Below are 25,781 nucleotides of genomic sequence, written 5' to 3'. Positions count from 1 at the left end.
ATTGGGCTTAAGGCCCAATAGCGAAATAGTTTAAGTGATCCGTGTGTGGCCCAAGATGTTGTGCGATCGGCACCAACTTATGCGATCCACAAGATGTTGTGCGATCATGTGATGCTATGCTCGTACACTGTGCTTATCGGTTTGTACGTAACTTGTGCGATTATACTTGTGCGTTCAGTCTTGTGCGACCAGAACCTCTTGTACGATCAAGAGGCTTGTGCGACTAGTTTAGTTATCCGGGATTCATGCTATTCGGTTACAACATTAATCTAGCCAAATCAGTTACAAGGTTTCCAAGTTTATCATTATCAATCAACATAATTCCAATTAATCGGTTACAATCACTTAAACAGTTTCCTATTTCTCATGATTACCAATTAACATCAAACCGGATTCATCTCAACCAAATATCGATCAAATTAAGCAATTTGTTAATAATTCATAAGAACCCTAAACCTAATCATAGCATGAACATCAAACACAATCACTAACACACAACATATCACAGTCGATCACAGGGTGCTCGGTTCTAACTCTAGGCCGTGTAATCCAAATCGTATGTTCATTATCAATTATGTAAATCAAGTATACATATGATCCGATTATCAAGAACAATATCCTTCAACCACATAATCAATCATGTAAATCAGTAACCCTAGATCATCATGCAAGTCTATAATAAAACACACATCAAAACATCATCAGTGGATAATCAGACACTAACCGATTAAGAGTACACAAAGGTGATCCAATCTAGGAGGTTCCACGGGGTGGCTCTGGTTCTTCGGGTTACCGTCGCCTTCGAGAGAGAGGAAAAGAGTAGGGTTTTGTGTGAAGTGTTTAATCAACTTGTGAGGGGTATATCCTATCCCCTATATGTTAAGCGTGTAAATGGAGTGGCCCGAACCTAACTTGGGCTGCCCTAAAGGTGCGCGTACAAATGTAAAGCCCAAATGAGCCGAATGGGCTTGTGCGGTTGTGTTGCACATTGTGCGATCGGTACATGTTGTGCGTTTGGGCCATAGCATACATACATACATTACATTAGACCAAGCATATAATCATAACATTCAATAATCATAAAAGTTCATATAAGCACGTAACGTTACACAAAGTGGGTTCAAATTACGAGTTTTCACATTCATCGTGTTAATAGAATGTTCATTATGTTGCTGAATGTTCATCGTGTTAATAGAACGTTCATTATGTTGCTGAATGTTCACCGTGTTAATGGAATGTTCATTATGTTGCTGAATGTTCATCGTGTTAAGAGAATGTTCATTATGTTGCTGAATGTTCATCGTGTTAATAGAATGTTCATTATGTTGCTGAATGTTCACCGTGTTAATGGAATGTTCATTATGCTGCTGAATGTTCATCGTGTTAATAGAATGTTCATTATGTTGCTGAATGTTGTGTTAATAGAATGTTCATTATGTTGCTGAATGTTCACCGTGTTAACGGAATGTTCATTATGTTGCTGAATGTTCACCGTGTTAATAGAATGTTCATTATGTTGCTGAATGTTCATCGTGTTAATAGAATGTTCATTATGTTGCTGAATGTTCACCGTGTTAATGGAATGTTCATCATGTTTGTTGGAAGTTAGTCGGTTATGTTTTTTTGTAATTGCATTGATTTATGTTGATATGTTTATAGATAAGGCTCAACTTACAATAAGTGAATGTGACTTGTATGTATGTATGTATATAGTTATGTATGTATGTAGGTAAGTAGATACGTATGTATGCAAGTAAAGGTATGTATGTATGTAAGTACGTATGTGAAGACGTAATCATGTATGTATGTAAGTAGATGCGTATGTATGCAAGTAAAGGTATGTATGTATGTACGTAGTTATGTATGTATTGTATACGTAGTTTCAATACATTTAAGTATTGGCGTTATTAACAGTGTGCCTCGAGAATGAAATGTAATGCAGGTACATTATTGAAGTTTCGCCAAGGATTACACACCCAGATGGAATGATTAAATCAAGAAAGATAACGGAATGGAAAGTATATGTGGATAGAACGTAACGAGACTACATGATTGAGAATCTTGTTGTATATAATGTATGCTAATGTTGCGAATGTATGTGGTGGGTGCAGGTTGTACGAATCACAGATTATCATCACGAGGAGTAGCGATCAAAGATCGAGTCACAAGATAGATTGTACGGGAATGCTTGATTATGTAATTTGATAAATATAAGTTATGCTTTTATTTTATTAAATGAGTACGAAGGATGCATATATTGTAAAAGAGTTATTTTAAATTGAACTTTCAAGCAAGTCAAAACGTTTATAATGAAAGAAATTTTATGGTACGTATTTCCGCTGCGTCTTTTCAGTTAAAGCGTGTTAGGGTCTTACACCCCCAAAACCTAAACCCCCCTCCCCCACCCCCCGAAAAACTAAACCCCCCCCCCCCAAGCTAAAATGCTAAAAACTAAACCCCAAAAAACCTAAAAAAATCTAAAAAATTCAAAAAGAGAATCTAAAATTTTTTTTTAATTTTTTATGTTAAAATCACTACTTTTAATAGTCAAAAAAAAAAATTTTTTTGCTACTAAAAGTAGCGATTTTTATATAAAAGATATTAAAAAAAATTGTGTGTTTTTTAGATATTTTTAGGCATTTTTGGTTGTGTTCACATAGGTTCTCGCGGTTCTCGCAATAAAGGGTGGTTCCTAACAGATCTTTGTCCTATATATATATATATATATATATATATATATGATTGAATGATTGATAAGTTTATGTTATATGAAGATTTGCGAATAGGGCCCAATTTTTTTTTCTCGAACAGGGCCAAAAAAAATTTTGTAATTTTCGGAGACGGCCCTGAAAAACAAATACTAGCACCACTTCCAGTAGTGTTAATATGAGTAGTGATGATTTTCTTTAGTACCGATTTGGTTCTTAACGGTGTCGATAGAGTATAAGTACTCAAAGTGTATGTTATATATTGTTTAAGGGTGAAATTAAAAATAAAAGAATGAAAAATAGAACAAAGAAACTCATTGTCTTATAAATCTCTCAAGCATTTGTCTTTATACCTAACCATTTTTATTTCAACAAATCTCTCAAGCATTTGTCTTTATACCCAACCATTTTTATTTCAACAACTTAATCTCATATATGTTATCTTTCAAAATGGATGTGTGTGACACCCTGGTGGAAATACCGGCGCATTGCGAATTGAATCATACACCTTGGAATAACGAAATGCCAATTTTTTATTAAAAAATAATAATTGTTTGCGAAAACATTATGTGAAACAAATAACACAAATGAGAAACATTCAAAAGTATTGATTTTAAGTTATCTAGGTACATATCCAAGCATCCTATATGAGCAATTATTATCTCTAAATTCCATTACCTTAAAAACATGCTAGAGAGTGTCAACTACACTATATAGTTGATGAGACAAAGGCTTCAAAGTAAAGAATAAACAGAAGTATGTATACAAATAACAAAGTCATACATGCTTTAACTCATACAAGTAAATTAAATTTTATATAATCGTTCACAACCAACCCTCTTAAAATGAATGTTGTTATAACAACCCTCCTAAAACACACTTAGACACCCTTAAACGTCCTAAAATATACCCCGTATGTGAGAAACGAGCCCAGAATACCTTTATATTTACAAAAATCAAATAAAAACACAAATATGGTGTCCTCGCGGGCCGCAACCCATCCCTTTGGATCTTTCGTGGGGCGCGAACGAGTTGACTTGCTGGCCACACAAGTCCGCCACGTGTTGGACACCCGACAAAGCTATATTCGATGACCAATCAACCCTAGGACCAAGTCTACTCTCTCGCGGGCTGCGAGAGAGTTAAAAGAAGGCTTCGCGGGCCGCGAGCCAACCTTCGTCAGGCTATAAATAGGGGCGATCGGCTTCATTTGAAACTGTTCAATTCTTTTCTTTTTCTCTGATCAATAGTGGGCAATTATACTCGGGATATAATACCCCTATAAAGCGAAGCTCTGCCTCGTTGTAAGTATTATAACCCTAATTGTTAACCTACACGATCGATCTAGGGCTCCGTAAGGCATGTCAAGGCTCTGCCTGACTCAGTCGTTGGAGTTCTCTCTCGTGTTACACCCGATTGATCTAGGACTCTGTAATGCATGTCAAGGCTCTGCCTGACTCAGTCATTGGAGTTCTGTCTCGAGTTGTACGGTTAATATGATTTGGGTTATTTTACTAACACGTGTGAATTGCTTACCAGGAAACTTTAGCTTTATCTAAGTAAACAATGTGAGTACATCTTACTTTTTATCACTTTTCTTTTACCAAAACCTCAAAAGTTTTCAATTATACTTAACAGTGATTGAGTCTATGTATTCTACAATTACTGCCGGTATGTTAGGGTTTTGTATAAATTATTGTAACCGTTACTATTGGACAAAGAGTTAGCCAATGAGTAACATGACCCACAAGTCAGGTGTTGACAATACTGAATGAGTAACTGTGTAGATATAAACATTGTAATCGCTATCAATACTGTGAAGTTATAAAAACTGTTTTTATTAAACTGGGATGCACTCGCCAGTATTTCTTGCTGATAAAACCTTTTTAAAACGCGTTTCAAGTAACTTAATGTGAAGCTATTAGAAGCCAGCTGGAGAGCACTGAAGGCTTGGAAAAGTAGCTATAAAAGTTACCTAAATAAAAAGGAGTTTTGTTTTCAATAAACTAGGGTTTACCCCTATAAATGTATTGTAATGGAAACTTGGGTTTTATCCCGTTTATTTATTATAAAAAGTTTGGTGTTGAACTCTGATAAAAATATTTCCTAACTACGGTCCTGATGTCTCATTTCCCCTGCCAAATTAATAAACACCGATACCACCCGCTTTGCGTGCTCGCGGCCACCTGCCTCCCAGGGCAGGGGTCGGGGGCTGCGACAGAAGGTGGTATCAGAGCTACAGCCACTGGTTTAAGCCAAAGAAGTGTTCTGCTGACACTTAAATTCTGTGTTAGGAAATAATTTATGTGATTATGTGTAAATATGTATATTATTGTTTTGTGTTATTTGACTATTTGTTAGTTTACAGTATGAGTGAGCAAGGTACATCCGATGCCTATCGTCACTTAGCTAGTTCCCCAAAGGATGAAGGAACCTCATCTCAGCCAAACCCCTCAGGATACTCAGCTGATACTGAGGAAGGAATATTTATTTTTAAGGCACAGTCTGAGGAACCTTTCCCTACTAAAAAGAGAGGATGGTTTAATAGAGGAGCACATGAGAGAAGGAAGAGGATGAGGAAATTACAACAAAAAAGAGCGATAGTAAAAGCCAATAGGGAAGTGAATGCCCAAACTCAGGAAGCAGTCAATAAACCACCGTGGGAAGAGGAACTAGATAAGCAGTTGGCAGATTTCCATATGCTAGCCACTACCACAGTAGACTCTAACCTAAACCAAATAGTTGAACCCCCACTGTTACCCATATTCCCATACCAACAAATGCTAGAACCCAACCCGGAAGACCAGTTTCCAATTCCAGATGTTGACCCTTATGACATCCCCATAATTCCCCCCACCAAACCGCATAGCTCAGTATACCGACCTTAACCCTTTAGACCCATTTTGAAACAACGACTGGTGGAAGCAGAATGTAATAAGAAACCCATACCCTTACGGACACCCCATACCTCGAAACCCTGACCTAGTACCAGCACCATTACCTCCCATGAGTGAAGAAAATATGCAGGAACTTCGCCAATGGGGAGATGAGTTAGTTGAAGAAGGAGATAGAATTCGTCAAATAAGAGAGAAGCTCATATGGAAGCATGTCAAGTGTGAGATACATGATTGGATACATGACACCAAGAATAATACCTAGATATATGTGTAATTTTGTATTTTGATAAAAATATATAATAATTATAAAATAGATAGACTAAAATAGATATCAATGCATAACTACTAGTGTGTTTAATTTTCAGTTGCAGTTTTAATCGACGCATATATATGTAGATATATATATGAAAAGAGTAAAGTCGCAATGTTCGACGTTTTTGATCAACATGTTTGTGTAGTTGTTTGTATCAACATCTTATCCTGTGATAATTAATACCTGATAAATGTGATAGTCTTGAAAAAGAAAATAAAGTTTTAAAACAAAAGTGTTCAGCTGATTGCAACAATGTTTACAAAAAGATAATAGGATTCAAGAGTTGCAAAAAGAATATGATGGAATGAAATTGTCATATCATACAGTCAAAGAAGCTTTTGAAACTTTGAAAAGTGAAGAAAAGAATATGGAAAAAAGACTTTCAAATTGTATTGAAACAACAAGATTTCTCGAAGCTAAATACGAGGGTAAACAACGGTTTTAAATCAATATATTGATGAACTTGCTGAAGTTAAACGAGAATTAGCTGAGAAAGAAAATAAAGTCAATAAACTTCAAAGTTATCATGCGTCTTCGTATATTCTCGAATGTATTTTCAACATCACACCAGAAGATCATGAGTCTGAAAAGAATAAAAAGGGAATTTGGTCAGAATATCATCAGGTTACACCACCGTTGGAGAATAATTATACATTCTATGATGACGAATAGGTGGAAAAAGCAATAAACATGGTAGACCAATTACCTGACAACAATGATGTGACATACTCCAAATCTGATGATCTTGGTGATTCAGAGGTGGTAGGTAAGGTTGTTGAAAGCGTTTTGAATGAAAATGATTCTACCAACAATGGTAAGTCCGAATCACATGATGAAAATGAGGAAAGTTTTCATAAAAATTATCTTAAGAATTCAAAATCTGAGAAAAATGCGAATGATAATCCAATAGGATTGGCATATACCATGATTGGATTGGACAAATTATTCTAAGACATTGAATTTCCGATTCAAAACGTGATTTCGGATAAAATTGATAAAGTTTTTAAATTGGTAGAAATTGAGAAGTCTGAAATTGAAAAATTTGCTGGTAAGAGCAAGAAAACTTTTTATAACAAATCTAGTTACAAAAAGCAAAACATGAAGGCCGGGTTGGGTTATAAAAAGAAACAAAATCAAATGAAACGATCTAAAAAGACAAACTTTTAGAAAAAGACGAACTTTGTTCACGGAACAAGTTCTGAAGAAGAGAAAGAACTTCAATTTAGTCGACAGACTAATGATGCTCGAAAGAAGAAACAACAACAGGCTAAAGATGTTTCAAAGAAAACATGCTTTAAATGTGATCAAATTAGACATGTTGGTCGCAAATATCCGAATCTGAAGCCTATTGACGTTGAGAAAAAGAAAGTTGATGAAGTAAAACATAAGTTATCCAAGGTTGAATCACAACAAACTTGGAAACCAAAAACATCCAAATTTGAGACTAAACAAATTTGGAAATCAACGCCTGATTTGATAAAACTAAACCAATTTTGGAAACCAAAAGTTGATTTATCAAAATGAAACGTTCAAAATGATTCAAGATTTTATCCAAAGAATGTTTCAAAATGGAAATGTGGGTGGTCAAGAAACAGACTTTCGTGAGTGAAAAACGGAAAATCGATTCAATCAAGAAGGTTGAAAATAAGAACGAAAAAGTCTTTTTTAACAATGACAAAGATTTTATCAAGTTGAACAATTCTTATTGTGTCACAATACCCAAGGTCAAACAGGCCTGGGTAGCTTTATTCAAATGACTGAGTGAGTTGAATGTACAGGTGCTCCAGAAGGCTGTTGAATGTTAACAAGGAGAGCGGAGCAGTCTGGCACGGAGTGTCACACCCCAACCGATGGCGAAATCATCGGGGCGTGGCACTGAGCGAAACAGGTTGTCCATGAGAATCCATAACAACTATTAATGACAATATATTTAACGTTCAATATCCCATACTATTAAACATATAAAGCAAAACATTCATTACAGATATCAGTCTAAAAAACAAATACTGTTCCGACAACTCAGATTTATTTAGTGGGTTTCTAGACTTCCTAACTTGTTTCAGCATAGCATCCAAATCATCCTGTCACATATGTTAAAATAAAGTCAATACATAAAATGTAAAGGTAAGTACACAAGTTTGAATAACATATATTATGAAAAGCGTTTACGCATAACCAGCATGTAACACGTAACGGGCGAAGCATGTAACTATCAAACAATGATTACAACTTAACCACGAGACTGCGTTGTAGAATATGCGCGATACATGTTCAGCGAATACGTGAAGTAAAGTAATGTGATCCCTAGCAACCCCTGTCCACGACAGGTGCTGAGTCCAAACTATAGTACTATCGTTGCTAGAGGAGGTATAGTGTAACACTGTATAAGCATAGTACAAGCATTCATAGATCACGTATAGCATGCGGGAGCAGTTAGCGTTTATAAAGTGTTTAGGTTGTGTGTTGTGTTTTGATATAGAACGTATGTAACACCCAAAAGTGCGTTAAATGAAAATGGGTTCGAGTATATTCACAGTGTGTGTTTAACAAGTAAACACAGTCTGGATTGGATTGAAGGGAGCGCGTTGAGTTAGCCTGTGTACGGAAACAGTAGCATAAGTCGTTGAGCAGAGTGTCGAATGGGTTTAAGTGTTCGAATGGTGATCCGAGCGGATGGTCGTTCGAACGGATGGCTATTCAAATGAGTGTGTGGGTGTTTGTAAATCATTGAAAATTTGAAGTTTTGTGAAAACGTAGTTTTAACCAATGTGAGATATAGATGTCATGTCATCCGAGCAGATGGTCATCCGGTCGGATGGCCATTCGATCGAGATGATCCATAGTTGGTGTTTTTTGGTAAAATTTTCTAAGTAACAAGTTTTGAGTTTAATGGAAACAGTGTGATGACGTGTCAAACAACGGAAACGTACCAAGTCTAGTTCATTCGATCGGATGGTCATCACCCCATTCGAACAACTCACTGTTCTTGATGAAGATTTATATTTGACTTGTTAATTGGTCCATCTCTCCGGTGGATATCCGTTTCAAGCCGGCTCTCGACTAAGGAATGAGTCGAGAGTCTGGTTGAGTCCAGATTCCATCAATTTGAGTAGAAAAGTGGAGAAAAGTCGAAAACAGATGAAAAGTGTTGAAATCTTGTTGAGATTAAGTTAAAAGTGTGCAAATCCTTTAGATCTGGACCAATCTCGATTGAATGGAACTCCATAACAGTTTGCCTAAACAAACCGAGAGGAAAACCACCTGCAAGAGGCCCAAATCAGTGATTTCAGGGAAAGAGTTAGTGTTTGTGTGTGATTTTGATGAAGAAGATGATGTAGAAGTGATTACAGATGAAGAGGGTACAAGATTTGAGAAGAAATGCTTACAAAATGGCCTTGAATCGCGATTGAAAGTGACTGAGAGCGTGTGAGCGGATGGAAGTGTCAAATATGAGAAATGAGGGCGTACGGCTAGTATTTATAGTGAGAGAGCGAGAGTTAAGTCAGTGTGAGTGGCAGCGTTTGGGGCGAATGGCCATCCGGACGGATGGTCATCCGAGCGGATGGTCATCCGGTCGGATGCCCATTCGAACGACTGTGTTGTGTTTTGTTAGTTTTTCCAACCCTGTTTCTTTTGTTAAGCGTTGCGTTGCGTTTAATCGAGTTGCGAGTGAGCGTTTGAGCGTATAAGCGTTGCGTTGAATACCACATAACATTTAAACAAGTAATCACACAATTAACACATATAACATAAGTAAATCCGCGTTTCGAGTTGTGTTGAGTTTGCGTTGCGATAGCGTTTAGTCTAAACAAGCGATGTAACATGCGATAAAATGCGTTTGAAATAGTAAGCGTTGTAAACAGTGTTTAAAATGGGATAACTGTGTTTTAAATAAGCGTTGCAAAATACCGTCGTAATATGTGTTTAAAAGTGCGTCAAAAATATAGTTTAAACCTATTGCATAAATCGAAATCTCGGGAGTACAAGCAATTAAGAATGAAAAGACAGCGATAAGTAATGACCCAAAAAGTCGGGTTGTTACAGCCTCCCCTACTTTGGGAAATTTCGTCCTGAAATTAAGGAGCAGGCGTAACAAAGAGTTGTGGATATTTAGCTTTCTTATCACTTTCGAGTTCCCAAGTGAACTCGGCGCCACGTTTGCCTTCCTAGCGAACCTTCACTATAGGAATGCGAGAGCGTCGAAGTTTCTTGGTCTCTCGATCCATGATTTCTACAGGCTTTTCCACGAAGTGGAGGGTTTCATTTACTTGCAAATCTTCAAGTGGCACATGAAGATTTTCTTCAGCTAGGCACTTTTTGAGGTTCGAGACGTGGAAAGTTAGATGTACGTTGCTGAGTTCCTCTGGTAATTCGAGTCGGTAGGCCACTTTGCCAATTCTTTCCAGAATATTAAAGGGACCCACGTATCGTGGCGCTAGCTTTCCTTTCTTGCCGAATCAGATCACCCCCTTCCAAGGTGAAACCTTTAGGAGTACGTGATCAACAACTTCAAACTCAAGGGGCTTGTGGCGTTTATCGGGGTAACTCTTTTGATGACTCCGAACTTTCAAGAGATTGTTCCGTATTTGGAGGATCTTGTCAGTCGTTTCTTGTAATAACTCAGGACCGGTGATTTGAGCGTCTCCGATCTCGTGCCATACAATAGGCGATCGGCATTTTCTTCCATATAATGCCTCAAAAGGTGCCATTTGAATACTAGCGTGATAACTGTTGTTGTACGAGAATTCAATTAAAGGTAAATGCGAATCCCAATTACCACCAAAATCTATAACGCATGAACGAAACATGTCTTCAAGGGTGCGGATCATGCACTCAGTCTGACCGTCGGTCTAGGGGTAGAATGCGGTACTGAGATTAAGAGTAGTACCGAGAGCGGACTGAAATGTCTCCCATAGAGGTGAGGTAAATCAACCATCGCGGTCAGAGATGATGTCACGAGGTGTCCCATGTCGACAAATGAATTCGTCGGTATAGATTCGTGCTAATCATTCTACCTTGAAGTATTCTCGTATCGGTATAAAGTGAGCGGATTTCGTAAGACGATCAACAATAACCCAAATGCTATCGTGACCTGATGGCGTACGAGGGAGTTTCGTAATGAAATCCATAGCTATACTCTCCCATTTCCACATCGGGATCTCAGGTTGTTTGAGTAAGCCAGAGGGTCGTTGATGTTCGGCCTGAACTTTCGAGCAAGTTAGGCATTTCAAAACGTAAAGAGCGATATCTTTCTTCATTCCTGGCCACCAATACCTGGCACGGAGGTCCTGGTACATCTTGTCGGCACATGGATGAATGGAGTATCGGGACTTGTGGGCTTTAGTCAGCAAGATCTCTCGGATATTATTGCGATTAGGTATCCAAATTAGGTCGAGATAGTGAAAAATACCATTCGGTTTATTTACTAATTGATTTTCGGTTCCAAGTATTCTTTCCTCCTTCAAGGTACTTTCGAGAAAACAAGCGTGTTGAGTGTTGCGAATGAGGGCTTCGAGGTCGTGTTGGGCTTGAACGTTACGAACACTATATAAATAGCTTCGTCGGCTAAGAGCATCAACGATGACGTTTGCCTTGCCTGGGTGGTAGCGTATCTCACAGTCGTAGTCGTTGAGAAGTTCAACCCATCTGCGTTGGCGCATATTTAATTCTTTCTGGTTCAAAATGTGTTGTAGGCTCTTATGGTCGGTGAAGACCGTACACTTGGTACCATAAAGATAGTGTCGCTAAATTTTCAAAGCAAAAACAACTACACAGAGTTCGAGATCGGGGGTCGTGTAGTTTTTCTTGTGGACCTTGAGTTGGCGAGACGTATACGCGATAACCTTATCTCATCGCCTAAGAACGCAACCAAGACCTAAGTTAGAGGCATCGCAGTAAACAACAAAATTATCGTTTCCATCGGGTACCGTGAGCACGGGAGCGTTGCAAAGCCTATGCTTGAGAGTTTGAAAGGCATCCTCTTGTTCGGTTCCCCAAACAAAAGTCTTGTCTTTATGCGTTAGAGAGGTGAGAGGGACGGCGATTTTGGAGAAATTAGCGATAAATCGACGGTAATAACCCGCTAATACGAGAAAAGAACGAACTTTGGACGGGGTTTTCGGTGTAATCTAACTCTTAACTGCTTCAATCTTCGCAGGATCGATGTGAATACCTTGACTATTGATGATGTAACCGAGGAATTGAACCTCCTCAAGCCAAAATTCACACTTGGAGAACTTGGCGTAGAGGCGATTCCCTTGTAGAAGCTCGAGAACTAAACAAAGATGTTGCACGTGTTCGGCTCTCGACTTCGAGTAGATAAGGATATAATCGATAAACACGATGATGAAGCGATCAAGAAAGGGTTTACACACACGGTTCATCAAATCCATGAAGACCACGGGTGCGTTTATGAGACCAAAAGGCATGACCACGGATTTGTAATGGCTATAACGTGTACGAAAAGCGGTTTTAGGGATGTCTTGCTCCTGAATTCGTAGTTGATGATAACTAGAACGTAGATTGTTCTTAGAGAAACATATAGCGCCTTGCAGTTGATCAAATCGCGGGTAGGGGGTAGACTGGGTAAATCGTTAGGAAAGACATTAGGAAAATCACGAACCATAAGTACCTTTTCTATCGGTTTCTTTTCCTTTTCCGCTATTACTATGTGAGCTAAGAAAGACAAGTATTTCTTGCGGAGATACTTGCTTGCCTGAATACACGACATAAGTTTCAGTTCTTTCGAGGATACTTCGCCATACACACATAGTTGATCACCATTTGAAAGATAGAAACGAATCATCTTTTCGAAACAAACAACTTCAACACGGCTTTCACGAAGAAAATCCATGCCTACTATGACATCGAAACTACCAAGTTGCCTCGGAATGAGATCGATTGGGAAAACGTGATTGTTGAGTTCGAGAGTACAATCACGGAGTACGGAACTGACGATGACGGTTCTTGTGGTGGCAATTTCTACGTCGAAGGTCGTTGGGAGGTTAGTGCATTTACGGTTTAGGAGTTTTTTGAATTCAAACGACACAAAACAGTTATCGGCTCCAGTATCAAACAAACACGAAGCATAAATACCATTAACAAGGAACGTACCATTGACAACATTGTTGTCAGTTTGAGCCTGGCGAACGTTGATATTAAAAGTTCTTCCGTGGGCTGCTTGTTGTGGCTGCTGTTGCAGTTGTTGTTGCTGTTGTTGCTGCTGCTGTGGTTGCTGCAGTGGTTGATGCTGTGGTTCTTGTTTCACTGTCACACCCCAACCGATGGCGGAAACATCGGGGTGCGAGCACTAAGTGTTCAGATAGCTCATGAGAATTTCCATAACACTATTGTTTCAATAGAAATTAGATCAAATTCATCATAACATTGTCTAAAAGCAAACCCAACCAACACAAGTATCGATTACAGGCCAAAACGAATATTGTTCAAATTGTTCAAAATATTCTAAGTTAACTAGGCGACGTTTCTAAGCATCTCCTAGCTGAATTCCATGCATTTCCAAGCATCCTATCAGCCTGCAACATGTATTAAAATATCAATACAAAAGTATTGGCGAGTATACCAGTTTGATAATAGAATAATAGATTAAAACAACTCATATCTGAAATGTAAACAATGAAATAGTTTCAGCCGTGCTAGTGTCGTAGTCCACGCAGTGATAACCCAAGTATCCCGATGCTTTAATGTTTACCCAAGGCTCAAGGTAAACTAGAATCCTCCTAACAATACCCCCCGAGAATAATGGGAGAGGTGCATCACCTATAGCGCTACTATTGTTAAGGCGGAACTACACACTCTGGATTAAACGTCACATAGCACAAATAGTCAAGAATCAAGAATCACAAGTTTCACATAGGATAGAGTATAAGTTTCAAAGATTCAAGTTTAAGTTTCATAGAATACATGTTACACCCCAAAAGTTTAAAGTAAAAGGGGATCGAGTATACTCACTGTGATTGCTTAACAGTATAAACCGTTATTGGATCAAAGGGAGCTCTTTGTATGACTAGCCTGATTAGATTACAAAAGGATAAGAGTCGAGCAGAGTAATGAGGTTGAATAAAGTGTCAAACCAGTCACTGGATTGGCTGGCTGTCCGATCAGATGGTCAGTCAGTCGAGTGGCCTTGATGTGCTGTGAGGACAGATGGCTGCCCGATCGGATGACCATCCGATCGGGTCACCACTTGATCTAAGTGTAGGCATCCTGTGTAACATTTGTGCTTGAAATCAGTGTGAACAGTTCAGTTATCAATAAAACAATGTTATTTGTTTCCAATGTTTGTTTGGTTATGTTTTACATTTTTCATGTTTTGACTTTTGTTCAATTTTAAACTCTACATCGCTTTCTGGAGATTTATACGCAAACTGGTGCGTAAACGTACTCATTTTAATGCGACAAATACTTCGAAAAATCAACATATACTTAACATACCATAAATAACCTTTACATAACTTAGAAATAAGTTTTGAAGGTTTTGGTATGGCAAAAACAAGTTTATTCGCTTACAGGGACTAAACTTGACAAACCGCGAAAGTATGACGATTCATACTAAAACAGACATTCCGAAACATGTCCATAAGTTAAACATACCATAAATATCCTTTACATAGCTTAGAAATAGGCTTTGAGGGGTTTGGTATGCTAAAATAAACTTTTGGATCATTCAGGGACTAAAAGTGTCAAAAAGTGCATAAGTTTGCACTTTCGTGCACAACTTACGTTCTGAATACATCCGGACATCCAAAAATTTATGTAATCATCGTAATATTATGCCTTAGTGTTTGGCATGAGAAAAATTCATTCATCGCGCAATTTGGATCGTTTTTCGCGCTTATGCGCACTCCGTCGTAATTAACCGAACATCGCGGTCGTACGACTAAACGAGCCAACATCCGGCATATTTTTGAGCATGTTTCATGTCCACAATGTTTAGGCATCATTTTAGAGCCTTGAAAATGGCTTAACGAGCCTTAAACATGTCGGAGATGGCCTTAATACACAACGGGGACTGAAATGAAAACATTGGAAAGTGTTTGCTGAACAGGGGGACCTTAGCGTGACACCTAGCCCCCTTGGCGTCACGCGAGGCCCCTTCTGATCAGCAAAAGTCATTTTTCAGCTGTTAACAGCCCTTAGAAACCTCCAAAGGGCAATGCCACTTGTCAAATCCCTATGGTGGGGGCAAAATAAGCCACCACAACATTTCGACAAGTGTACGGTTTAGATCGTGGCACGATATTCAAGAAACGATCCTAACGGTCTTGCTTTTCCTATAAATAACCCCCCCCCATTTTGGTGTAAAACCCACAAATCTGATCTAAAAGCTCTAAGTTGAGGCCTTTGCTTCATACCTGAGCTCCTGGATCAAGATTAGCTTTCGGGGACCCTTCGTAAGTGTTCTTTCATTCTTTTAATCGCTTTCTAGTCCTAAAGTCAAACTATGTTTGAATTTCTGCGTTGACCAGCTTATGGTCAACACGAAGTTCGTTTGAACTTCATAACGTGAGCGTGATCACGATGGTTATAGTCCCTAGCGACTACACCTACTGATCACCACGTTATCTAGGCTCAGTGACGAGTCGTAGTTTCGGCCAAAATGTGCATTCTTGCGTATTTTGTAACCAAACTACTCAAAGGTATCAAAACCGTTTGTTTTGATACCAAACCTGTTTTCTAAACTTAGTTAAGCATGTTCTAACATGCTTAGCTCGTCACTTTTAGTTTAGTGCTTATATAGGGTCGTAAGGTTAGCGATCTAAACAACCACTTATACTTTCGAACCCGACCCATTTGGTCTATCTTTAGGATCCGACCAAGCACATTAGGTGACCATAGTATATAGGGAATAACCTTCCGAGGTTATACCTTATGGTCGCTTCGTTTAAGTAGTTGTATGATAAGTAGTTTATATGCCTTAGGTAAATTACCAAAATGCCCTTTTTACGCCAAAATTCATTTTAAGCATATGTAACATAACTTTTGGTATCTAAGCTGATTTGGCAATAATATCAGATATGTTAAGGCATATTTTACTTATCATAGGGCTAGTTAGGCGTTCCGAACGCGTTTCACGCGAACGACGCGTTAAAGTAGCATAAGCTACCTAAACGGGTCGTAATGGGTTGTAAGCACTTAGGTTAGGTTTCATTTTAGTATGTAGGCTTTGTTAAACCATATTACACGAGTCTCCATACTCGTTTGGTTTACAAACCCTCATTCTATCCAAATCCTCCGATTTAGGTCCGGTATATTAACATAGTTACCTATATTAGGTGCCGTTTGATATCCGTGATCTCTAGCATTATTTGGTTGTTACTCAAGGACTTCCAAGCAACCTCAAGTGAGTACATAGAACCCCCCATTTTAAATGTTTTCAAGGTGTTTATGTGAGTACATAGACCCCTCTTTTACTGTTTTCCAAACCGTTTTGGGGTGAAACACGTGTGCCTACTTGCTACTTTCAGGCTTTTCATGCTTTCATATCATATGCTTGTTATGTTCATTAGTACATTATAGTACATGATTTCATTACGTTTTATGCTATGTATGCCCATTGTGTGCATACTTAGTACATTGTTTTACATTACATTTTATGCTATGTATGCCCATTGTGTGCGTACTTAGTACATTGTTTTACATCACATTTTATGCTATGTATGCCCATTGTGTGCGTACTTAGTACATTATTTTACATTACATTTTATGCTATGTATGCCCATTGTGTGCATACTTAGTACATTTATTCATCACATGCTCACATTTTGGTATGACATTTGGTTTGTTTAAATGATACAATGTACATTCATTAACACCGATCATGCCGCTCGTTAGTAGGTAATGGTACCATAGGACTTGACAACTCCCATTCCTGAAATCTCGGGTTTGTTTGGATTGGAAGGAATGACCGAATTCGATAAACATAACACATATAGATCTTTAATTTGTTTAAAGGACTATCACCACAGTCACAAAGGCTTGAATGTATGCATTTTCACAATACCGCATAGATGTTTGTATCAGTATAGCATGCATGTGTTCCACAAAACATAACTTTGACTTAAACTATGTTTAATTCAATACCCTGTTTTTGTGCATTTTACCTATGGCCTAGTTGATATATTTCATATGCCATACATGATATTTTGGATACACATTATATGATCTACATTAAACATAAACATTTTGACATTTATATACACATTTGATGATTTACATTAGACATGGACATTTTGATATGGTTTACACAATAACACTTGACAACTGATTTATACATGAACAAATTTACATTGGTGGTTGGTTTGGGTAAATGATTTGAGTAACGAGGCGTGTGTAATATGATACAAACATGGTGGATACGCCGCTGGTACTTCCTATATATAAGTGTTTGTGTGGTATTACCTATCGTAGCGTTATTTGAATCATTTCAAATTAGACATGTAACATTTTATACAAATAGCTTACTTTTCACAAGACATTGTTTTACAAACAACTTATCTTATACAACTCATTTTACTTGGTTATTCGTTTAACCTTACATTTATCTATACATATCATCTGATTTTATCGTTTTTCAAATGATTTACAAGACAAATCAAATTACAAGGTTTATGACTGTGACAACTCGAGCTTCTGAGAGTCCATCTTCGCATTATTGCACGTTAATTGTTTAGATTGTTTGTTCACACGACTTGTTTGTTCTCAACTGCACACGTTTGTATGATGCTAAATCGTATTGTGATTGTTATGTTGTGTTTGGTGTGCATTATATAAGTGTGTATGTGATTTATATATTTTGTGTTAATGATGTGATGCGTATAATTAAAAAAAAACATGAATTCTATGCCGAACACTCCACTCGAAACCCTTCTCACGAAATCGCTCCGGGATGAAAACACCAAAGTGTTCTCGTCAGGAGGTGGGCTAGCGAAAACAGAGATGGGCCTTGGCCCAGTGTTGAGATATTATATGTTTTGATTTCCAGCGTGAAAGTTTAATTCGAAAACCCTAGTGCTCTCCTATTCCCTCTTGGATCGACGGCAGGATCCTCCTCCCGAGGCTTTTCTTCCTTCAGAAGGTCTGTCTCTTTGTGTGTTACGCTAAATTCTTTGGTTAGTATGATATACTTGATTGTATGCGATGATCTGTTGGTTGTGTAATGTGAACTCGAATATGCTTGATGAGTGTTTCGTGACTTTGATGATTTGAACGCATGAAAGATTTTGGTCCATGAATACTCTTGGGTTGTTGATAAATGTTCCTGCTAGGATAACAATGAACCTCTAGTGATGGTTAACTGATTAGAACTGGTTGAAAGGTGTTTATGTGATACTGATTCACGTGATGCGGAAACTGAAAATCCATGTTAATGTTTACGGCTATGGCAGGAATTAATATTCGGGTGTGATGTTTAATCCAGATTTATTGTTTAGTAAGCTTGACCGCACATGTATAGGGGTCCCATCATAATTGGGAATTGCATGACTGAATATATAATTGCATGACAGAATTTATTAAGTGCTTTGAATCTAATCATTGATGTATACTAAATTAATCATTAAAGATCTGATCATGTGATATCTGAAATGGGCAGCGCACAGGTTAAAGTTGAAGGGGGACTGTACATGCTTTCTTTTATGTGATATATATGTAAATCATATGTAAGAATTGGTTGAAAATGTAAGACTCAGTAATATATTATATTAGGGTTGATATGGTTCATGGTAATTATGATGTGAATATTGGTGTTGTCAGTTTACATCAGATCATGTGAATAAATGTGTCAGCCCACTAACCGATTGTACTATGTTAGTGTATTGGCATCCATGTGATTATACTTTGACAGGCCCAATAAATTGTCAGTTTATTAATCAATATAATTGGTCCAATAATAACTTAAATGTTGTAACAGTTGTCGGCTATGTTTGTGTGTTTAGATAATTCCATAAAAGATAATTGACTTTCAGAACCATACATTAACATCATAGTCTTGTACGGATCACATTTGATAACTAACGGACACCCTCTGACGGGCCGCACAAATGATGGGCTGAGCATGAGAGTGGGCTACTCGAATAAGGGGCCCTCGCACAAACCGAGCCCAGTTGACTGTTGTTTGGGTTTTCTTTCACGGGCTGGCATTCCTTGGGTCGTACCTGGTTAATAGTTGGGCTTGAAATGTTTGCAAATAAACTATGAATGTATGTATGAAGTGAGATTGAGCTGTTACATGTTATGCTATTATTCGAGGGCACTAGGTGAATAGATTAACTGTCACAACATGAACTATATGTGTGTGTTACATGTGCGATGAGTATGCTTTATGTGAACACTGAATATGTGAATTAAATGTACGTGAAAGGTGTGGTACATGTGCGTGTAGAACTGACTGTTATCGGTAACCCTTTTAGGACGTGTTCGTTCAACTGAACAACAAGTAACAAATCTTACCGAGCAAACCAAGGTGAGTTCACACAGCCAAGGCATGGGATTCCCGGGATGGGAATTGGGTTGGAAGATTTGAATTGGATAATTACTCGTACTTACGCTATTGCTAGACTATATACCATCGTCCTCAGGTTAGTCAGGACACTTACGTAAAACCTACGTAAACTAGTATCTACCACTGTCTCCCGGGTCGGGAGGACACTTACGTAAAACCTACGTAAACTCATACCTACTACTGTCTTCCGGGTCGGAAGGACACTTACGTAAAACCTACGTAAACCCCACGCGTACCACTGTCCTCGGAGAAGGGCACTCACGTAAAACCTACGTGAACTTGTACGTATTCCTGTTCTCGGGTTAAGAAGAACACACATGGTTACAATAGTCTAGTAAGGATAAACATGGGAAGCCCCCGCTAGTAATAAATATAATCATGGGAAACCCCCACTAGTAGTACATACATACATGGGAAGCCCCCACTAAATGAACATACGAATTGCTGCTACGAACTTACTTTCTGTGAACTCGCTCAACTAGTTGTTGACTCTCTGCTGCATGCCTTGCAGGACCTTAGGTACATATGGAGCTTGCATAGGGAGGAGCAGGTCGTTGTGGAGCATGGATCGTGGATGCCATGTTAAACTTTATAACACTTGAACTTATTACATACATTGGGTTTTCATATTATGCTTCCGCTACTAAAACTACGTTTGGTTTGAACATCAATTGTATTGAGTTGGATTTTTATGAACTACTTTAATTATTATATGCTATGTTCAATATGATTGGTGGCTTGATCCTGGTCATGTCACGCCTCCAAGCGGTAGTACTCCGCGGGTGGATTTTGGGGGTGTGACAGATTGGTATCAGAGCCATTGGTTATAGAGAACTTGGTTTTAATATGGGGAAAACGTTTTTATTAAAACCAGACTATAACCAGAACAGTTGCTCTCAATGATCCACAACGACACTTTGCTCCACGTGCAAGACTCAACATTCTAGGTGATACGATTTATGTTTACATTGCCTACTTGCTAGATTACATAGAACTTTGCTCATGGTATGCTTAGATAAACGTAGCAACTGTTAATTGAAAACACTTGTGTGCTTACTCTCTTCTGTCATCGCACTTTCGCGAACCTTTCTCACTCATATTTCCTTCGATGTGGAGAATCATGAGTGTACGTGTGAACCTAACTCAAGCCCAGCTGACGGCTCTTATCAACGAACTAGTTACGGCAGCACTCGCAGCCGCTTAGGCAGGAGGTATAACCTGCTGTTCCGTACCTATCCTAGGATGTTAGATCCTACTCTCATGACCCAACTCTCGCGCTCAACCCAGTCCTTTCTTTCTCGCGCAACAAGGTCAGAACGCTCAGCCACCTGTGTGCACATTCAAAACTTTTATGGACTGCCGATCTACTACTTTCAGCGGCACTGAAGGAGCTGTTGGACTCCTCCACTGGTTCGAGAAGCTCGAATCGATCTTTGAAATGTGTGAATGCCCCGAGGCTCGTAGGGATCAATATGCCACTGGTACTCTCGAAGGCACTGCGCTAACTTGGTGGAACGCGCAAGTTCAGATGCTGGGGCTGGCGGCTGCTAATGCCACCCCATGAAGTGATACTAAGGAACTGAATCAAACGTGAATACTGTAGTCGTGATGACATCCACTAGTTGGAAGTGGAGTTCTCTAACCTGAAGATGACGGGGTCAAAGATAGAAGCGTACGCTAAATGATCCAAGGAACTGGCAGTGTTATGCCCAACTGTGGTGGGTCCTCCCATCAAACGAAAGTGGGATGGAACCCCTAGCAAGGGTTCGACTACGGTTCCGTCCCAGGCACAGCAGCGAAAGATCGATGACAACCAAAGTCCTGGTCAGCAACCTTTTGGTAGTCAAGGGCAGGGTGGATACAAGGGAAAACCACCCTAAGTGCAAACGATGTAAATTGCACCACAGCGGGCAGTGCAACCGAAATCATTGTCAATGATGCAACAAGCTTGGTCATGGAGCCAAAGATAGTAGAAGCTCACGTCCTGCAAACCAGAACCGAGAACAACAGCCACAAGATCTATAGAATCAGCAGCAACAGCAGGGTAACAAGGGATGTTATCAGTGTGGTGCTGAAGGTCCCTTCAAGAGACACTGCCCCCAGTTGAACCAGAACCAGAATCAGAACCACAACCAAGGAAACGGGAACAATAATGGAGGCAACAATGGGGGTAATAACGACGGCAATGGTGCTAGGGGGTCGAGTGTTCGTGATTGGTCAGGGTGATACTAGGAATGACCCCAACGTTGTGATGGTTTCGACATCGATATTGGTATGGATTGGCTACCTCAACATCAAGCAGAGATTCTTTGCAAAGAAAAGAGCGTCCGCATTCCTCGTGCTGGTAAAGAACCTTTGGTAATTCATAGTAACAAGCTCCTGGAGCAGCACCTGTAGCTCGAGCACCTTCTCGCTTAGCTCCAACCGAACTGGAAGAACTGTCTAAACAATTGCAAGAACTCTTGGAAAAGGGTTTTATTCGTTCTAGCTCTTCGCCTTGGGGAGCTCTAGTGTTATTCGTGAAAAAGAAAGACGGTACCTTCAGGATGTGCATAGATTACCGTGAACTCAACAAGGTGACAGTGAAGAACCGCTATCCTCTTCCACGCATTGATGACTTGTTCGACCAGCTGCAAGGGTCGAGCTACTACTCAAAGATTGACCTGAGGTCAGGTTACCATCAGCTGAGAGTCCGGGATGAGGACGTCTCTAAAACCGCATTCAGAACTCGCTACGGCCACTACGAGTTTCTAGTCATGCCATTCGGGCTAACGAACGCACCTGCAGTTTTCATGGATCCAATGAAAAGAGTGTGCAAACCTTAACTAGACAAGTTCGTCATCGTTTTCTGTAGGATCAGTTTGACCTCTAGAATGAGTCAATTTGAGCAATACACACTAATTGAGTGGCGGAAACACTCAATCAGAGCAGAATCAGTAAGAAAGAGTAGAAAATAGATGAAGATACGTTGCAGATACTTTAACTACTTGCTTCTCATTCACTTTGACTTGAAATTTCGGCAGAGTAACAGTACACTTTCAGATCTGACCGTTTGGAATGAAAAGCACACAAGCCTAGATATAGGCATTCCTGACCGTTTGAAATAACACATACCGTTTCAAACGGCCAGCTAATAAACCCTTCCGTTTGAAACAGTTTCAAATGGACAGACAATAAACAAATCAAAACTTTACATATTTGACCCCTAGACTATACAAACTTGACATATTTAGACCCTAGACTTAAGACATAGGCTTTAGACATACTGCACCAACAAACTCCCCCTTGGATAGAGCCGCAGTCTTCAGTCTTGGTCTTTGGGTCTTTAAACAGCTTTGTATTTCTCTTCCTTTGGTTTTGGCTTTCTACTAAGCGCAACTCTGATCTTTTCATTCTTTTTCTTCCTCGCTTTCTCTTCTTTTTCTTGTTGCTTCATAAACTTTCCTCTATTTTCTTCCATTCTTTGATTCTCACGTTCACGCTCACGCTTCGCTTTCTTCTTCATCTTCTCGTCTAAGGACCACCACGAAGATTTCCACTTGCTTTCGGAGTTGATACCTTTCTGAAAACACAGTGAAACTACACGTTGAAACTGAAGAGCTTGCTCTTTGTCTGCTGACGAATAGCGAATCTTGTTGATGAATAAACATTCAATGTCTTTCGCTGAGCAATTTACCAACCACATCGGATCATAAACGTGAATATTTCTAAGTTCACCACCAGCTCTGTAAGTTATGATCGCTTCAGTTGTGATACAGCTGTAAACCCAATCAATAAAACCTTTATAAAAATCTTGCTCCATTTCAGGCATTGGAATCGTTGTCATGGTTCTTGGAGGCTTTACATTCAGAATTGTTTCAATAACACCAGTCACTGGATCCATTCTTTGAACACGTCTAGGACGATGAGGCTTCCATTTTCAAAGACCTTTTAGAGTCTCGTACTTAATATAACCCCACATCGGCTTATCATTTTGCCTCACAGGATATTCCAAGCTTCTTACTTGAGATAATTCATCGACATCCCACCACGGTAATGACATAATGTCATATAGACGTTTGAAATATTGGACGCCGTATTCCCTACGAATAGCATAAGCGTTCACTTGAGGTAGAAATCCCCAACTTATGATGTCGCCAAGAGAAATAGTTCTATCACGTTGGAAAAACTTCAAAGGCCTCTTGAACTTTCTCTCATGACTGTCTTTGAACCATTTAGAACGATCTTCTTTTTCTACATTCGACTAGCCTTCCTTTTCAGCATCTTTCCTCAAACATTCAAACACATTGTCATTCACAGCTTCAGTCACCTTTTGTCGTAACTCTTCTCTATTCTCACCTGTGAAGAATTCCATCAACGTTGGAAATTTAGATGTATCTTCAGGAACATCTTCACTATCAGAACATTCTTCAACTTCAACCCGATCGTAGATATCAGCATCTTCAACATAGTCATACTTATAATCTTGCTGTTTATTAATATCAAACGATTCTAAATCCTTTTCAAAATCAAAGGAAATTTCAGGGTTTACATCTTTAAGCATTTCCTTATACACCTCTAGACGCACGAACAATGGCTCATGATGCTCAACGATCTGCGTCTTACTCGACTCCCCCTTTCCCTCAGCTTCACCACTTTCTTCATTCACGGTGTCGTTCATCAAATCTTCAACGACTTTTTCATTTGAAGCTTCGGAAACTCTAACACCTGAACCTCCTGCCGCGTCATCATCATCATCACCTTTAGAACTGTGACTGCTTGCAGAATATACAAACTCATCCTCATCATCATCTTCATCATCCTCTTCATCTTCGTCTTCATCTTCGCCACCAATTAATTCATGCGTTGGAGTTTCTTCTTCGAATAAGCCAGGAACTGCAGATATAGGCTCAGGATTATCGATCACCATCGAAGGTACAAGAGACATTTCAGGCATAGCTGAAATTCCTTCAACCCCTTTACCCTTATCTTTCATCTGCCTTTCTAATTCTGCTTGACGTTCTGCACGAAGGTCTTCTAGCTTCAACTCTTCAAACTTTTGATCAACTGACATTCCAAGCAAACTTTTGACCACTCTATTCAGCATATATACTTCATGGTCACTTACTGCTTTAGCTGCTGCAAGCTCTTTGTTTTTAAGCTTGAAATATTCGTTCTGACAATCACGACGATTCTTCTCTTCTTCAAGCTCAGACACGCGAACTTTTAGAATATCAATTTCAGTTTGATCTGTTTCAACCTTCTTTTCTAACTATTGTACACGATTCACAAGCATTTTTTCTCTATCAGTTGCCTTTTTGTTCTCAGCTGCCAACCTTTTGTTCTCTGCTATCACATTTTCTATTTTCTTTTCCAATTTCAACACTTGCGAATTATTTGCAAAGTCGAAGTCAACGTCTAGTAGATTATCTTGCGGTGTCGGAAGACCTTTACTCGAAGAACCAGGTTGTACTTGGGTGAGTGGAGGTGTGCCGAAGATATCTTGTGAAGTGTAATATGGTTGTTGTGGTGGTGGTGTTGATTGAGGAATAGGTGATGGTTGTCTTGGTGGTGTGGGAAGTCTGGGTGGTGATGATTGTTGTGGAGTTGGTTGTCTAGGTGGAGATTGGTGAATAGGAGATTGTGGAGGTGTAGGTTCACGTGGAGGTGTTGGAGGCTTTTGATGTTCTACTTCAGGTTGCTTTTTCTGCACAACCTTCTGAGGTTTCTTAGAAATTCGGATCTTTGGAGTTGTTTTCTTACGACCACCAGTTTTTCTTCTAACTTTTGGAGTTGATTGAGATTCTGTGACATGCTCTGGTGACGGAACATAAGGAACCTCCTCCTGTTCTTGCCTCTTTCTTTTCTTAATCAACTTTTCTTTCTCTGCCTCTTCTCTCATCCTTCTTTCACGTTCAACCTCATCCACAACATCATCATCTGAGGAACTGGAAGAACTAGTCGTGTCTTTGTCAACATCATCACCTTCAATATCATCAATCTGCACAACATTTTCAACAAAGTCTGTATCAGTTGTAAACAATTCTGCATTAATTTCTATATTTTCAGCCTCAGCCACTTCTTGCTCCTTTTCAACATTTGCAGCAGGAATATCTTCATCAGGCTCATCAACCAAGGACATTGGAGTTGCTTTCTTTTGTTTCTTTTTCGGTTGTGAAGAAGATTCTTCGCCTGATTTCACAGTAGGAGTAGATTTCTTTGACTTCTTCTTTACTTCATTCAAGAACCATTCACTTCTCTTAGAAATAAAACTTTTAAGGATCTTCAGCTCTTCTTCATAACTTTTCTCTTTTCTTTCTTCCTCGTTTCTCCAATGCTCATGATTTTTCAGGATCAGGATC

General features: G+C 39.1%; 1 protein-coding gene across 1 annotated transcript; it reads right to left on the bottom strand.

Moving 5' to 3' along the window:
• Positions 1 to 23,683: 23,683 nt before the first annotated feature.
• Positions 23,684 to 25,561, bottom strand: LOC110943346 (glutamic acid-rich protein-like). The gene is made up of 4 exons (XM_022185097.1): positions 25,081 to 25,561; positions 24,734 to 24,921; positions 24,271 to 24,691; positions 23,684 to 24,156 (listed from the first exon to the last, which is right to left on the bottom strand). Exons 1-4 carry the CDS (start codon positions 25,559 to 25,561, stop codon positions 23,684 to 23,686), a joined length of 1,563 nt encoding a protein of 520 aa, XP_022040789.1.
• Positions 25,562 to 25,781: the final 220 nt, after the last annotated feature.

The sequence above is a fragment of the Helianthus annuus genome, chromosome 5 (genome assembly GCF_002127325.2).
Source record: "Helianthus annuus cultivar XRQ/B chromosome 5, HanXRQr2.0-SUNRISE, whole genome shotgun sequence".
NCBI lineage: Eukaryota > Viridiplantae > Streptophyta > Magnoliopsida > Asterales > Asteraceae > Helianthus > Helianthus annuus.
The sequence above is the reverse complement of the archived record's forward strand: the minus strand, read 5'-3'. Positions and strand labels throughout refer to the sequence as shown.